The 18,399-nt window shown below is 36.3% G+C and overlaps 1 protein-coding gene across 1 annotated transcript in view; it reads right to left on the bottom strand.

The window, feature by feature from the left end:
* EFL1 (elongation factor like GTPase 1) overlaps window positions 1-18,399 on the bottom strand; it is an 82,447-nt gene that overhangs the window by 4,093 nt on the left and 59,955 nt on the right. The window contains exons 18-19 of the mRNA XM_064456288.1: window positions 13,985-14,979; window positions 8,947-9,131 (exon numbers count right to left, since the gene is read on the bottom strand). Coding sequence (XP_064312358.1) covers window positions 8,947-9,131; window positions 13,985-14,979 — 1,180 coding nt within the window. The remainder of the gene's footprint in view (window positions 1-8,946; window positions 9,132-13,984; window positions 14,980-18,399) is intronic.

Below are 18,399 nucleotides of genomic sequence, written 5' to 3' on the forward strand. Positions count from 1 at the left end.
GCCTATGCTTATTTATTATTCAACATAGAATAATCTGATGGGGACAACATCAGCCTTAACTGCAAACAGCCCAGAATGAACATGATGCATGACAAAGCAGCAAAACAACTACTGCTTCCTAGTTAACGCAACTGAATATATCTACACTAGAACCACAAGACTCTTCTGAACACAATTTCTTTTAAAAAGTGAATTAAAAATCAAGATTTGTGTAGTGGATCACTGGACCAGCATTTACTCTATTAGAGAGCAAGAATTTTCTATAAATGCAGCCATATAAAATGCAACGCAGTAAAATGAATTAGTGCACAGTAGCTGATACAATTCTTAAATCTGTTATTGCAAATGCAATTCTTAACTGATGGAAATGTTCCTTAATAGTATTGTTTAACAATATCTTCATTTACCACTTTATAAAAGTCTTGGGTGATATAATTTGTTTAAATTATGACTATAAGCAAATCACTAGAATCCTATTATACTTAAAAGATAAAAAACCCCCACAAAATCCAGTGAAATACATGCTAAAGAGTGTGTTCCATAGCTCACTGCAGAACTATGAGCCCACTGTAGGTATAAATAAAACAGTGCTCATAATGAAGTCAGCTGGGATTAGGTATTTCAAAAGAAGTGAATAGATTACTTCAAATACTGTAAGTGCAAGGGTGTTACTGAGAAAAAGAAATCATTCTGAAGTAAGATGTTTCATTAAATATCAAAACTATTCAAACCAACACACCCAAACAATGAAGTCTCAGAAGACTTGTTCAGTAACAGCATGCAGAGTAGCATAGGCAAAACAGCTGTCATTTTCTTTTAGCCTAACAACCTACACATCAGTTATTCAAACATTTTATTTTATTTATGCCTGCATCTTTAGTAGACATAGTCTGAATACCTGTAATAATCCATAAAAGTACAAATACTATACTATACAAATACTATGTTAATACTGAACAACAATACACTGTGTACTAAATTCTGCAAATTATTATGTAAGCTAATCAAACTTTTCAATAAGATTTGAGTTAGAACAGATCACTTCCAATTCAAGAGGACTTGGAATATTAAGGCTTCATTTGAGGATGATTTATTATTTGCATTTCAGTGGCACCCAGATGGCTCCAATAGTGATCTGGGTCCCATTGTCTAGTGTATTTCACAAAACCATGGTATGAAAGAGTCTCTGCCTAAGGCAGCTTAATTATGCAAAACAAGGTTGAGAGAAGCATCAAAAGCAAACAGAAGGGATCTGCCTAGTTCATCCAAAAGGTCATGCAGATCTGGGAACGCAGCCATGTTCCTAGTAGCATTTCCCCTACTGGTCCTTACTGCCTGATGAGGATAGAAAATTTCTTTTGAGCCAAATACCATCAGTGTGGAAAATGCTTTAGTTGGATCATGAATAGAAAGAGCAGTCTTACACTGTCCAGGGAAGATTTTAAGACCAGCAAGCAACACCATGGCCTTTGTCAACTGCTTAATAAGAAATCCAAGAACCACTAAATTCTGTGTGATTGGGCACTACCACAGGCAGCCCTTAGCATGCCAGGGAAAACATTATGCCAGCAGCTTTTTTAAAAAAAAATTCAGAACCACCATTATGCACAATTTCAAAGATGATTTAGGCTTCAGTGTATCAGAACCCTTTCTACCTTAGAAAAATTGATGCTAGAAAGATACTTCAAGAACATTCACAGTTCAAATGGTGTCCATCACTTAGCAATGACATAGACTATGCAACTAAAAGGTTACAGCTGATGTACATGTCTTAGATGTCTGAAGCATCCCTGTCAAACAGAAATCACCTCTATGTTTCAGATAAAATGACAGAACTTTGCAGAGGTTTATGTGAAATGTGACCTTGAAAAACTGTTATCTGCTGAGTTTTCGGTAATAAGCTGGGTAATGCTGTAAAAGTGCATTACCAAATGGTGCAAGGCCATTTGGATACTGGCAGTGTGCTTCCAGAACAGAGCACTGGGCACTGCAACCAGTAAGACTGAGGTCAGGTAGGCTGGGGTGGGCTCTAAACAGTGCCTTGTACATTTTTGGGACGTGGGGCAGGGGCAGGAAGGAGATGACAATCTCAAAAGTGGCTAAAGGCTAATTTCTTGACTACACTCCTCCTGTGACCTCAGATCCAGAAAGACCCATTATCTCAGTAAGGCTGGCCTTCCTTAAGTATCACACAGAGTCAGGAAAGCCGTGCTGGCAGTGTGAGTGTGGCAGCGCACTACTGCCAAACACATGCCATGCTAGTGCCTGTATGGACAGGCAGTTTTCCAAGTCATTCCTTCCACGTGAAAGTGTGGTGCTGCAAGACGACATTTGGGAACTTCAGAAGCAACCTCCACATCAACAATTGCATTCCATCAACCCCAGGTAAAAGGCTGTGACGCTAGCATATGACTAGGAGCCACCACAACCTGTAATGTGGAACAGTCTGAATACCATTTTTGAAGTGATTTTGGTACTACAGTGTTGAAATACTTTCACTCAGCAATATATAACTGAAGAATAGGTAAAAATTTATTACTAATTTTGCCATTCTGCTTTCAAAGCATCCAGGATCTCAGCCTGTCCTTGAAAGAAACCACAACTTTACGTCTCAGGGAAAGATTCTACAAGTTTGTGCCTTTTCTTGGTTGTCCTTTAACCAACTATGGGATCTTACTGGTTTTATTGAGTGAAAAACCCTTTCATAACAGGTATCTTATTCTTCTGTAAGCCTTTATAGGCCCCAAATGCTTTCTATTCAGAAAGGAAGATAATTTTCTCTGCAGATTCAGCTTCTCCATTTTGCAGCACCCATTACATCATAGTGAAAGCAGATATCACCTCCTTTCCTGCTTTGGAGTACTGAGTAACTGTGGGAAGTGCTGAGCACCTGAAATGCTTGCACAAAGCATCATGCTGGGGATGAGGATTAAGCTGCAGAGGGTAGGACGAGAAATATCTACAATATGCTAAAGAATTTTACAGAAGCACCTACACATAGATGTTCTCAAAATAAAAACAATTCACAGTTATTTTGCCAAACACAAACTTTCACATTGTACCAAATATTTTGTGCACCACCTTGCCTATTTTATAAATAGCTAATCTCTATATCACATCCTGAAAGAAAGAAACCCCAACAACTAACTTTCAGCCTCCCTTTTTACGAATTGTTTGACTACCTTGCAGTCAAATCTTGGCTTCACAGAATGCTGCCACTCTGCATCACTATAGATCAATTTATGTATCAAACAAATAAACACAATATATCTTCTTCTGAAGATTATTATCTATACTTTTATACAGGCATTTAAAAGAAAGCCTGAAAACAGATTGCTGTCTTCATAACTAACTAGAAAAAATTCTCCCAATTTTATTTCCTCTGTATTTCTTAGAAGTATTTTCTCTCAACAGCTCTTGATTGTTAATTACAAGGTTTTGCAAAAATATTAAAAAAAAAAAAGAGAGAGCAAGCGAGAGAGATGGAAGTTATAAACCCAACAGAAAAGTTTACTTATTTCATATCCATAGCCATTTTGCAAAACCTTCAAAAATCCAAAAAAAAGTATAGATTCGTAACTTTTCATTTTCTTTCAGAGACAGGAGGTTTAAGGGGATGCGGAATAACATACAGTCAAATTTTAGACGTTTAACCTACAGAGATATATTAGGAGATTAGATTCCCTATAAAGTAAAATGAGCATTCAAAAGTATTTCATAATTCAGAGATCCCATTCACAATATATAAAGGGGACAGCCAAGGCCTAAAAATGCCTGAAGTCAGATATGAGAACTCCTCTTCCAATAAATAATGTAATAGTGAACATTTATACATTTACTTATAAAATATACAAGTTTATTTTGGCTGAAGAGCATCATCCTTATTTGTGTCTCAATCAGTGACAGCTGAGCTTTAGCCTTGACTTCAGTCAGTAGCTACAAACAGGAATTCGGGAATTGGAAAGAAGAAAGGAGACATGTGGCTCTACTGTTGCATTTTTTCCTATTACTTAAGAAATATGTATTGAAAGGAAAAATTAAAAGCCACACCACTACCACTTTTATTTATGATTTTAATTACCTTCAGATGGCCTGGCCAATACAATGAGCTTTTCATATGTCATGGTTTAAACCCAGCCGGCAACTGAGCACCATGCAGCCGCTTGCTCGCTCCCCCCACCCCGGTGGGATCAGGGAGAGAATTGGAAGAGTAAAAGTGAGAAAACTAATGGGTTGAAACAAGAACACTTTAATAACTGAAATAATAATAATAATAATATAATTTGTTATTATAAAAATTATTGACTATACAAAGCAAGTGATGCACGATGCAATTGCTCACCACCCGCCGACCAATGCCCAGCTCAGTTCATATGCTGAGCATGACGTCATACGGTGTGGAATACCCCTTTGGCCAGCGGGGGCCAGCTGTCCCGGCCGTGCCCCTTTCCAGCTTCTTGTGCACCCCCAGCATTCGCAGACAGTAAAGCATGAGAAGCTGAAACGTGCTTGACTTAGTGTAAGGACTAGTTAGCAGCAAGTAAAACATCGGTGTGTTATCCACATTATTCTCATCCTAAATCCAAAACACAGCACCAGACCAGCTGCTAGCAACAAAATTAACTCTATCCCAGCCAAAAGCAGGACATCATACTGGAAAGGCTCCAGGTAACTCCTAAAACTCATTTACGTGCCTAAACTGTCACAAGCACAATGATATACGTAAAGTTACAGTTCAAACCTAGTATAGATTCACAGATTCTTAAGAGTCTCACTCGTAACCTTAGTCTGTTTCCTGTTGAATGCAGGCCTAACAATCTCATCCATCAATTTCTATATTAAGCCCTCATCTTCTGAGCTGTAAAATGACTTACAATTCGGAAGGAATGAATGAAAATTCAGAATATAAAACTTCCAGATTCAGAATGCCTCACATTCTTACCACTTATTACATGCAGTCCTTCTCTTACTTTTCTCCAGTGCCCTAAAGCACATTCTAGACACTATTCTACTTAGAAGGGATGCTGAAAAAGAATTCAGATTAACCTGTGTTTACAGTTCACCCATGTCCCCCCCCCGCAAGAATAGAAGTGTCTAATAGCCAATCATTATGCAATTTAAAAGATGCGAGTTAACAGGAATACTATACATTTCACAACTTTATAACTAGTAGATGTCTTTGACAATTCCCGCACTTGCTGGGAATTCAATCAGCATCTGAATAGAGCCACACACATTATTTTTTTACTATAACACAGATTTCCCAAATGGGATTAGAGCTCCATTATTCTAAGCATTGTGCAATCACAAATACCTTCTTGTTCAAAGAACCTTATGATTAAGATAAAATTACCTGACTGAAAGATGTAACTGCAGAGAATCAAGAGAGAACAAAGGAAACGGGCTCAGGCAAAAACATACACTAATTGAAGGTGTATTATTAATTCAAGGATATGAAAAAATACAAGTTCATAATTATCCTGAAGTTATATATTTTACGCTAAGAATTCAGAAGAAAGTATATATTGAAATCTAAGAAAATATGGCCAAGAAAACCCAATACACTTAACATTTGCCTAGGGATATCATAAAGGAAAATACTTGATTAACTTTTAAAATTAATTTGTTTAAACTGGGACCAAACTGAAAGCTCCCATTAATGGGTATTTGGTGCTGTCCTCTACAGGCAGGAATAAATTGTATAAGCGTGACAGAAGAAATTAATAAAAAATGAGTATCTGATAAGATAGACCTCGATACGTGTATTGCTCTGTCTCCTGGGACTGCAGCAATCGGAACTATACAAAATACATTCATTAACTGAAGAAAAAAAAAAAGGTAATTTCATTTCCACAGAGACCAAAATGGCTCCATTTAAACGTAGGCTCTATCATTTACCTTCCTATGTTTGCAACCTACCAATCATATTAATGAAATATAAGAATAACAAAAAAATTAATTCAAACCTCGTTTCTTGAAACATACTTTATGCATGTGATTTCCATGACATTAACTGTTTAAAAGTTTGAAAATACCCAAAAGTTCCCGTTTCACTGTCTGTAAAAATGGGGATAAGAACACATTAGAAGGAATCTGTGTAGAGAATTACATGTCCCAGGTACTCAGCTAATGAGCCAAGCACACTGAGAAAACACCACTAACACAAAATTAATTCAGAATGTCATGGAAGGGTTTGGAAAGTATGCAATTAAAGCAGCAGCCATATAGTCAGTAACATAGGAAATACAAAACAAAACAGAGTAGCTACTGCACTCCCTTTCCATTTTTAGCATTAAGTTAAAAATAGTGTAAGATTATATAGACAGAGTTCACATCATATTATCTTATACAATGATACATTAAATAATTGGGATTCAAATAAAATGCTGGTGCTTCTCACATATATACATATATCACCATAACTCATCAGTAATGTAGGCATGTCAGAGTCATGCCTAATACCTGATGAAACCTGATAGAGTTTTTTATTTGGGGGTTTGGTTTTGTTTTTAGCAGAATACAGAAAGAAAAATAAACAGATAAAAGCTCTACAAAGTATTCATGTGATCTGAGACACAAACCCATTTTTTCAGGCTTCTCTGTCGTACAGAGAGATTCTGAAAATTGTATTTATTTAGCAACTCTGCTGATGATGTGTGAGTAGAAATGCACTCCCCCTGCCATTGCTGTACAGAGCCAACATCGCTAGTAGCTTAGTAAAAGGCTTATTTTGTGACAAAAATATGTGAGCATGACTTTCAATGTGACAAAAAACAACCCTCCCCACCAACAGATTTGCCAGGTGGAAAGGTGACTGGCTTACACAATCATTTTTCCTACCAACACTACATTTTAACATACTAGCTGTAACTATAATCTCTCCTGAGGGTCAATTTTAGAAAATGTTGCCAGTTGTTCAAATCTCCCTTTCCTATGCATATCTATAATTACATGTGAGCATTTTCTTATGTGAAATTCATAACATCTGACAGAGCGGCCATATATGCCAAGGTTTGGGGATAGAAGGGAAGGACTGAGAGGCAAGGGGTATATGTTTTGCTTAGTATTGGAACACAGTAGCTACAAATCCTAAAGAAACTAGCACAAAACAATGGTTAGCTCGAATTAACGTCCTTCTGACTGACATTCCTTTAGGGCACTGATATCAGAGGCTGTTCAGACAAAAGACCAGTTAAGCCACAAAACCTCACCAGCTGCACTTCAAATGAGAACATCCAAAACTGACAAAACTACTGTATGCAATACTGCCAACACGCATTGGTTTGAGGTGCCTAATCTGTTACTGGCATAGACCTAGATCCCTATACTCAAGTTGTTGCTTTATCTATTTTATTGCGTGTACACCATTGGGGGCTGTGGGGAGGCGTGCTTTTTTTCTTTTTTCATTCAGTGTAGCTCTGTTTTTCCCCTCCACGATTCTTGGTGAAGTCAGACTTAGTTACAAGAAGATTAAATGAATCAGTATTAATATTGAGAGAGAAGAGATAAGTCCCTGGTCCACTGCATTTTCTAACACTCATAAGGTACCATTGCCAAGGAAGACATAATGTACTTTTCCAAGTGTACTGTTTCAAGGATTCCCAACTCTTCTGGTAGCACATGACTTGGCTGGTTTGCAGAGATCCTCCTTTTCCATTGGAATCTGCATAAAATTCCTGAGGCAGTTCCAATTACTAACAAAGAAACACTGCTAGTTAAGTATTTAACTGCTACTGCCTACTAGGACAATTTAGCTACAGGAGATGAGGAAGAATCCACACCACGTGAAAACCCAGCACATACTTTGGAGAGAAACAGTGGTGAACGGACCATAGCTGGCAACTGCACGGAGTATTACTGACCTCAAAAATCTGTAGTTGTTTGTATTCGGAGGCCTGACATTTGAGGTCACGAAATAAATCAGAATATTAAATAAAAACAAACAAAGAAAAAGACTTTCTAATCCATTTACAGAAGTTTCTATGGTCCTAACACCAAATAAAGGAGCACCTGACTAAAAAAAAAATAAATTTCAAAACAAAAAACCCCCAAACCAACAACAAAACCCCAGAAAAACCTAGGTTTTAGTTATTTTAAAAATTTAATGTGAAAAGCTTATACCCACTGAATCTTGCCCTTGAACCCATTTTTGGCTCCTTCAGTAGAGTCTTCCAAGAAGCCTTACAATGCAGGTTTGTTTGTCTTAAACAAGGAACTCTGATGTACAACTTTTTATATTTCTCCTTGAAGATCTGCTATCCACATCATAGGAACAAAATACAGCGCACTCTCAGCTGATGAGACTCCTTATCAGCTTTCCCACTTGCATCTTTCCTTTACACCTTTACTTTCACGTCTTCATTTCTTTAACAACAAAGATGACCAAAGGGAATGATTTTGTAGACACCTCCACTTACTATCACCAGAATTAATTTTGAAAGAATGAAATCTGTTCCCTTTGCCTTGTATGAAAATACATGTTGACTTGGAATATATAAGGAATAGACTTAGATGTCTGCTAACCCCTAAATGGTTAACTTTCATATGTATTAGATTTGTTGTTACATTTTCTATTAGTGGTAGGTTGGGGGTTTTGTGTTTTTTTTAATTTCCCACTCCTCAAACAAGTTTACCAGAGAACTCGTTAAAAAGGCACATAAAAGTCAGGAAAACGCATTGATGAAGAATAAGTTTCATTTGTGAAGGCCTTACTTTCTATTGAAATAATAATAAAAAAATCCCATCTAAAAATATAAATACATTCTGAACAGCAGATCTATAAAAGCAAGTAAGACTAATATAAAGCTACTTTTTTGCCTCTTCATCTCAAAAAGGTATTAATCAAATGTCTTGACCAAAACTTAACCTTTTCTGCTTATTATTCCAGTCTGCCACATCTACAGGAAATAGATCACCAAAACAGATGGAGTGAATAGATATTTTTACCTCCCAGTGGCTGAACACCAGCTGCGGACTGGCCAGGCCACTAGTTCTCTTCCTGATTTCATCAGCAAAACCAAAGCTTTCTGCTACTGGCAGGACTGCCTTAATAATAAACACATCCGTCCCCTCTTTCATCTCTTCTTGTAACACTCTGCCTTCTCTTTTGGACAAGACAGCATACACACGACCTGCAAAGACATAATTTTGATCAGCTTACCAATATATTTATATTCTGTGCCATGAAGAGAAATACATAAATAAATATTTAGGAAACTTTAGCATTAAGTAAAAGACATAATTTCTTTGGCTAAAATTCTACCCTGTAAGTGTATCAATTAAGTGGACCCATTAAATTCAAACAAACAACATATTCTGCCAGTACAATGTGCAGAACCATCTGTTCTAATATTAGAACACTTGTTAATGTATTAATTTAATGTTAATATGTTAATAATAGAGTTACTGGTAGTAACATCTAATGAATTATTTCTACTGTATGGATCTAGTTTTTAAAAGGCAGTCTGCCAGATTATGTGCTTAACTGGCGCTATTTCTTACAACCAATATTTGAGAAACATTACTAAGAAATGGTACTTGTTTCAGGAATAATATCTTAGCTACCTTTAGATGTTTGTTTGGATCACCATATCCCTATGTGGTACTTCTCCCAGATACTGCAGTGCTATTGTAATAACAGAAAACTTGTTCATCTGAAATACCACTTATTTATTATGTTTGATGTGTTCAATTAGCTTTTTAATTCAGGCATAAGTTAGTCATGGATAATTTCTATTTTTCTTTCCCAAATTAATATTCAATCCATTGAAATACAGCCTATGTATCATGAAAGCAGCTGTGAAAACACCCATGTTTGGCTTTACAGTAGGCATTAAGTTAATTTTTTAAAATGCTTTTGCAAACTTATGGGCTAAGTATTCTACAGACAATAACTAGCAAATACTTTTGTGGTGATCAAGGTAATAAAAACACAAGAAAACCTATGCACTAAAAATGTTTTAGAAATGTCTTCATTTACAAATGTGAATAGTTAGTATTAGCTGTTCAAATTACCTTTAAAAGTACCTTGTAGAGACGAACAAGTTTGTATCAATTTCTAAGACGTTCAAATATTTTAGATGATATTGCACTGAAAAAACATGAATGTGTACTGATACCTCAAACATCTGGGCAAAACTGACTTACTGGAAATAGTTAGAAATCTACATTACTTCATAACACATGTCACCTATTCTGACTTGACAGAAATAAAAGACTACAGCCATGTACATTGATACGCATGTAGACTTTTGTGGGACACCAGAGGAAAGGTTAGAGTGGGTTTATTTGCCTTTATTTTTTAAATTCAGGATCTGGTCCTCATTCAGGAAATTTAGCACAAGCACACAGCTAGTATGGTTAAATTTTCTTGTCAGATACAGGTAATGAAGCATCAGCTCAGCACCAATCATTTCAGACTTGATAGTTCTCTAATGAAATGTGGGTTGACGTGTTCTTTCTACCATCACTGATAATTTTATCTGTCTATGCCTTACCAGGACCTTGCCACTGTTCCTCTGACTGAACTTCACTTTTACTATGCACAATAGTCTTATTGCTCAAGAGGAAACTGAGGAAATACTTAAAATTCTATATTTATAGTCACAAAAAGATTAAGGTGTCTGAAGGTGTCACTGAGTTTGCCACGCATGTATAGCTTTTGTTAACATAATTAAGTGATTTCATCTCTATAGACATTTCAGTGAGTCCAGAAAACTCTCAGATATGAAAAGGTCATATCTCAGCACAGCTCACAATTCAGTAACTGCTTTAAAATGCAAGCTTAAACATACACATGGCAAAAGAGCATCTTATCATGGTCACTGTACATACACTGTGTATGTACCACAGTGTATATTAAAGCCATTTGTTCAAGCAAGTTCAAAACCACTTTATAGGTTATTAATGTTATAATTACTAATTGTTTTAAGTAGGACTTAGAAAACTTTGCACACATATTAATAAGTAAGGTAATGTTTATCACAAAGCACTTTAGATGCATATATTTTACGGCCATAATTCACTGAAGATTATTCTTCAAAAACATAAAAGCCAAAAGACAGTTTACAGCTTACTAAATGGTTTCTAGTTACATGTGTTTCATCCAAGCAGTCTGGAGTATTGTCTCAGCTAATGCTAGCACAAAGAAGTTACATTAGGTCCTCAGATTTACCTCTATGGGCAGGCTGCAGTATACTGAAGAAATGCGGGTTCTACCTCTACATGAATTAGCTGAATGGATTTAGCAGCATCAATCACCAAGAAATACTATAAGATCTTCCTATTCAAAATAGTTAAAACAGTTATTTTGAAAATATGATACTACTTCAAAAACAGCTGCAAGGTGCTGCAACATACAGAATAAATCTGTGCGTAATAGGCTGACTTTAAAGATGTATTAATATTTAAGTCCTGTTCGTCCCATTACTGAAGGATACTTCAGTACATCAAGTGAAAATGCCGAACAATTTCGGTAGTCCCTGTACACACAAAAAAAAAAAAAAGCAGCTTCATACTGGAAAGAAATACTGCGGAAGGACAGCAGGATCACCATTTGCAAGAGCCTAGGGATCACCATAAACTCAACAAACAGGGAAGGAGAAGCTGCTCTTCTGTTTTGGATTCTGCACGTTTTCACTTACACAACTGAGCCAGAGACAATATTATGAATTGCTGTGAATTGCCCCCTATAATGCTGTGATCTAAAATTTTAGTAACTTTATTTTTTAAAAAATAAAGACTTTAGAATTGCTATCAAAATCTAAAAAAAAAAGCTACAACAGAGTTTGGTAAAGTCCCTTCCCAACTAAGTTTCCCTGACATCAGCAAAATGAAGACAGTCTAGCTTTCAGTCTCCAGAACACAAAAGGGAAGAACTGCTCAAAAGGTAGGAATATCACCAGGCACAAGCTAACAATAATTAAACATGTGATACTAGTTAGAACAGTCTTCAGCTTTTGGGAGTTTATATAGAACTTCCATAAAGCAGGAGTGTGTAAAAACAGAACTTCTAGCAAACTAACTGTTGGAATGAGATGCTCAAACTACAACCTACTGGGAAAAATCGAGTGTATGCAGTACCCAAGCCTAACCCCAAAGGCTGTTACACTGGACATGTATAACCTTGCGACACATTCCTGCATTCCCCTCTCCTTGCTCCTCTCCTCAGCTCCAGTTCAGTTTATTTTCATTGTCAGGAAAGTCTGATGGAAAAAAGCTTTATACACTAAGACAACTAACATAAAACAACTAGCTTCCTCAGAAGCTAACATCTTAGAAACAATCAGATAATACGAAGATCTATTAAACTCAACTGGGTGTCAACATATGGAAGACCAAGTTACAGAAGCCAGTTGTTTATCACATGTCAACTGCCAAGTATTACTGGATAGCATGCATATCCTTCAATTTTCTTAATGAGGATAAATTTTGTTAGCTTAAACTTCCATAATAAAAATTATACCCATGAATTTGTAATTAACTAAGTGCATGTCCATGGTTACTACCACACAACTCACATTCATTAGACTGGACTGATTTGCTTGCATGTCTAGGTCCTAAATTACACTCATTAAAAAAAATAAAATATATATGCATTAGAAAGCCATATTTCCATTTGGTTTTATGGCACAACTGATGAGCCAATGCATGTTAATTACATCACTATAAACATTCACGCTTTTCTGGTAGCAGGCATTTTCAAAACTAGCAATTTATACAGTGTTTTTGTGGTTTGAAAATTGATACCTTGTGTATAGTTTGATGTAGAGATTCAGAAGCATTGTGCTAACGTGCTCCTGGAACGGTAACGCATAATGCTACGAAGTCTAATTTTGCTAGGCATTCTTGCATGTTAAAAAAATAATTAAAGATAGTTTAAAAATGCAGAAGTTCTATGTCATAGTAAGTTGTAGTTTAAGGTAATGTGCTAATAAGCTCACCGTAGGACACCTTTTACTAGGCCTACTGAAGAGTACCTCCAGAAAAGAACAGGATCATGCAGCTGTACAAAACACATGCTCATGCAAAGGCATTCCTTTTCACTATATACAATTGTAAATTTTGCTCTTCAGACCAATTTGTTTTGTATAACTGCTGTCATTATGCTTGTGTGCACAACAGCCGAGATTTTAACAACAAATAGCCAACTCTTTAATGATTGTATGTGGGATATACTGTAATTTCTGTCATGAGTAGTATAGTCAAAGTAAATTTCCTGATAGCGTACATGCAATGGAAATTAGTTTTACAGAATATCTTGGTACAGTGGATCAGATTCAGTGTGCCAGCAACTCCCATGGAAAACTCCAAGAACAAATGTTAGGGTAGGTTATGAGGTGAGTTGTAAGTAGGACATAAAAACAACTTCAAGTAGGTGTAAATGGTAAGGTAATATAAGTGGCACAAATTTGGGATGCACTAGGTTTGCAGAGTGAGCAACTTGCACAGCAGGAGGATACAGATGCTACTGGCAAAAAAAAAAATCTACCAACTGGACTGTAACAATAATTTGAGATTCTCTCTTTTTCCTGATTTTAATTCTATATTGATTATTATATTAAAACATCTTGAAATAGCATTCACTAAGATTCTGCACTCATTGTACAAACAAGATAGGTTTCCTTATCTCTTCATAGAACTAATGCTTAATTTTGAGGCACGATATTGGTATTCATGTTTACTGAGACTGATACTACAATCATTTCATAAAAAGGCAACAATTTGTATCTTGCACTTCCAAAAAAGTGTCGCATTGCTATTTATGCATATGTTTCAGTTAAGCAAGAAGAATACTACATTTTCATTCAGAATAGTATAAATACAGGCATCAGAAAGTAATTTTACAAATCTATTGGAGAACTACAAAAAACTTCTGACAAAACTTTTAATCAAGTTACACTTTCTGATTCAGTCTAATTTATAAAACCTCACCTTAGAACTCATAAAGCAAATTCTTGACAAAGGTTTATTTTGCCTGTCTTACCTAAAACTTCTGCAGTAGCCATGATTTCACACGTGTACATTGCCGCCATAAGCCTCTGTGGTTTTGCTTGCAGAGCATAACGACAAGCTTCCTTCATGGTGGCAATCAGCTGTCCAGAGAAGGGCCCATAACAATCTGCAAGTAAAGCTTCTCCCTTGTGTTTACTAATTTTCTCAGGTGATTTTGGAAAACTTTGATTGCTCTCCTGCTGTTCATTCACACTGCAAGCTTCATCACTGCAACTGCTTGTTAGAGTAGTATCTTCATTTTGTTTATGTTCACATTCCCCTGAATCTTGACTACTAGTTGACAGCATCTCTCCAACTTTATTCATTTCCCACTTTTCCACTGTAAAACAAACACCCATGAGGGGTTCTTCACACATGGGACCTGAAAGCGTAGCCAGCTGAAATCCACTTACTATGCTGTTGTCAAAGTCTCTGTATTTACTTACTTCTTTCACAGCGTTCCCAAGGCACTGCCACACAGACCTTTTGTAGCCCTCAAAATTATATAACAAAATATTAGGCCCACACTTCCGTGGTCCAAATGACCAGATCTGGTCAACAGCATTTCTCCACTTTCTTCCCTGTAGATTTTGCTCCAACTTTTGTTTGAATTCTTTGATCATATCAAGAGTCTTCTGATTTATCTCATGGGTTTTTTTATCTTCATTCAGAGACGTATTGAGCTGCTCCATAGTTCTAATTAAGTCACTGTTTTCTTCAAGAAGTCGAGTCACCTCCTCAGGAAGTGGCACTGCTCTCACACTGAGAGTAGCTTGTTTATTTGGAGTAGATATTGTAACAAGCCCATCTGAGTCGACCTGAATTCCTTCAGGAATTTTATTTTGGTCCTCTTTTGTTTGGTGTATGACAGCAACTTTCTGCTGTTTACCTATTTCTTCATTCACCATGTCAACTTTTGGAGGTCTTGTTATTGTCTCTCGGAATGGTATAATAGGTGCTGATACACTAATCTGTACCTTTGCAAACCTATAAAATAAAGTTTAAAAATAAGTTTAAAATTTTAAAAAGACTTTTAAACTGGGGGGAGGGAACGATGGGGAAGGTAGGGCAATGGCCTTTAACATGGAACAGATGTTCATAAGTAAGTCTGATTGCAACACAGATTAGTAGATAATGCACTTCAAACTCGAACTCTTAAAAGTGTTGTGTACTTCAAGAAAGAAACATTCCTTCTTATGTCTACGGAAACATTTGGAAAGGAACTGAAGAAAATAAAAATCATTGCTGTGCTTCTGTGTAAATTACTTTACCCACATCTTGGAAACTACATGCTGTTGTTCTCTACCCTCAAAATGAGATACAAGAGAACTAGAAGAAAATGAGAATAAGGGAGATCAAAGGTATGAAAGTAGAAGTAGCCGTCAGATGTTTCAAGGATACAATAGAGGTCTATAAAATCACTAAGGGCATGGAGAAGGCGGATCAGGATTAACTGACAACCAAACCACAACAGGCCCTGAACTGTCCCTGAACTGAAAACGATTAAGGCCCAGGAAAGCATTACGGCTTCTTTGTTTTTACTCTTCTCCAGACATCTGCTCTAGGCCACGCTGCTGGAGATACATTACTGAGCAAGACAGACACCCTGTTTGAACCAGTACAGCTGTTCTTACAGTGAGATGCTCTGAAAAGATGAAGCACTGGGTAAGCTGAACAGGCTTTTGTAAAGCAGTGCAGAGCCACGGTTCTGTAACCTTGGGGGTTCAGATCAAGTACTCTGCAGCTACGAGCATTTTCTCCGCACTCCTAGCACACCAGATTCAAATCTGTGCACAATACTGTGCTGCCCATGTGCATGAAACTAGGACTGCAGTACAGAAGCAGAAGGAGGAATAATGTAGGGAAAAAAAGCCCCTGGTGACTTCATATTATAATTAGCTAGTGGAAGATGATTCATAATTGTGATCTTTTAACAATGTAACTATACAAGGCACTGCTCTGAAGGCAGAAGTCAATGACTGCCTACACTGGAATGCCTTTAAGGTGGCTTGAGAAAGGGAACAAATTTCAAGTGAAATAGCTACTCCTGAGTATCACCAGATAGGGACACATTCATTACAGAATTATGCCAGATAATTTTTTCCATGTATAGACCTGTCATTAGTAGCAGCCTTTTCTCTGCTATAAAGCAAAACACAATCCCTCTCCCACATATATCCCAAGTAGCTTTATATTGTATAGTCGCTTCAATGAAAATTAAGTAGTTTTTTTTTTATAAAGTTACTTTTGCAAGTGCAGCTTTATACAATATTAGAACATAAACAAAAAGAAACTATGGGAGACAATTAAGATAAATTGACCATTAACTACAGACAAAAACTAAATCATCAATTCTATACCAGAAAACCCTGTTATTTCAGGTCATTAAACACTTTTCAGTTTGTTAGAAGAGTTTATATTGGAAGATTATCAAAGATAATAACATTTTCTAAGGGAAGAAAACAAATTTTTAATGCTGTGGATGAATCTTATTTTTGGACTAATTAAGAAAAGGTAAATCCAACCTTTGCACAAAGTAAAATGGGGTATGAGACAGTAGGTGAAGATTACGGTCTTTTTCCATGCTAAAAGAAAGGAAAAAAATCTCACCCAATGCAGCTTAGCCTGTTTAACTCATTTATAGTCTGCTTTGCAAGAGTACTAGCAATTTTAAAAGGAATTATTTTGGGTCAAGAGTTGAAAGACAACCTAAAAGGCATTCTTTTTTCTTTTAAACTAAGTTGGGAAATACCCTAACATAGTGAAGAAAACCTGTGTTGGAAATAAAAATATGTAGAAAAAAAACAAGTACAGCAGACCAACAATAAAACAGAATGACAAAAGTTTCAACAATATTGTAGTATTGGCATTTATAACAGCAATAAAGTGGGATTATTAAGGAACTAATATATTGTTCACAGCACTGCTATTAACCAAGAGCAATTTTTTTCAGATTAGTTAATACCTATTAATTATTTGTCTTGAAGTGAGTAGTCTGCAGGAAAACTTTCACTACACTTTAAAGGGTATTTTGCAAGATGAGGGAAATTAATTACTAGTAATTAAAATGCTCTAAAAGTATAAGCCTCACACCTTTGAGTATGCCAATGTGTTATTTTACCACCCAACTAGGAAGTGCCATATTTGTTAGCTCTTGCATATATTTAACAAACACCTCTATGTTCATTCATAACGGATCATGTTTTATCTTCAAGTACAACTTTATGACTTCAAAATATTCTGTATGGTACTTTACCTGTTTACTGTAATCACAGGAGCTGAAAATTGCCAAGCAAAACCCTGGTTTTTTAGAACTGTGAAATGGATGTTTATTAAGTGCACATAGTCAGCATCTTGTACAAATACATTCAGGATACTCAGCTGAAGATACTGGAATGTTGAAAGCTTTCCATCAGATCTCAAAAATAGCCTGTATTTTTCACCTCATCTGAAGGGGAAAAACAATAGTCTCATTGCAAAATCTCCCAGGAAGCACCTTTTTTGGAAATTAAAGGTTCCTACCACTGCTAAAACAGTAACCCTGTATCTTCAAAGACTTGTAACAGCCTTTTCTAGCTATACCATCTATAAAAATTATCCTCTACCGATTATCATCTCACTGCTACAATTACAACCTGTGGTATAGCAAGCAAGCACCAGATCAACGATGGATCAATGGATCAATGGTTTTGGCTTATCATTTGGGTATAAAGGTATAAAAATAATGTTCAATATTGCCAGCTGAATTAGGCTCAGTGTTTAAAAACATGGAGAAAACAAGACCAAATTGGAATGACTGGTTTCTAAGGTCTAGATGTTATTTACCTTTACTTACGCAACATTCCTGCTAATTAATGTTTATAGAGAACTATTATACAAATAGGTTAATTTTTTGATAAGGATAAGTCACTGACCCTTGTAAAGGAGGTGCAGTTAGATTTTCAGGCTGCTATAGTTTACATTCAAAAACAAAATTAATGAAACTCATGTTCTAGTATGCATCACCTAAAGGATGAATTACTTACATGACTGCATGGGCATCTGTGAGGCTAATGCAATGCATTCAGAACACTCACTCTTCAGCTCTATCTCATGCTAAAGCTGAAACATTTTGCTGAAATCAGTTTTAGAATAGCCACTATTCTGCATCAAGCCTCAGTTCTAATTAGTAGTACTGACAGCTGAAAGCTAGTAGCTGAATAGCTGTCTGCAATAAAACAACCACAACTGCCGCCACCTGAAATCATAGGTACTTATATCCAAGCAAACACAGCTTAAAGTTACTCACTGGTTTTAATCTATATAATTTGAGCCTTGAGAAACAACCAAAGGCTCTGTCATTTGCACTGTGGTCTACATGGACCTAGGAGCTCTAAAGCAACTTACTGGAAATGCTTCACAAGTCTT

The sequence above is a fragment of the Phalacrocorax carbo genome, chromosome 7, assembly GCF_963921805.1.
Source record: "Phalacrocorax carbo chromosome 7, bPhaCar2.1, whole genome shotgun sequence".
NCBI lineage: Eukaryota > Metazoa > Chordata > Aves > Suliformes > Phalacrocoracidae > Phalacrocorax > Phalacrocorax carbo.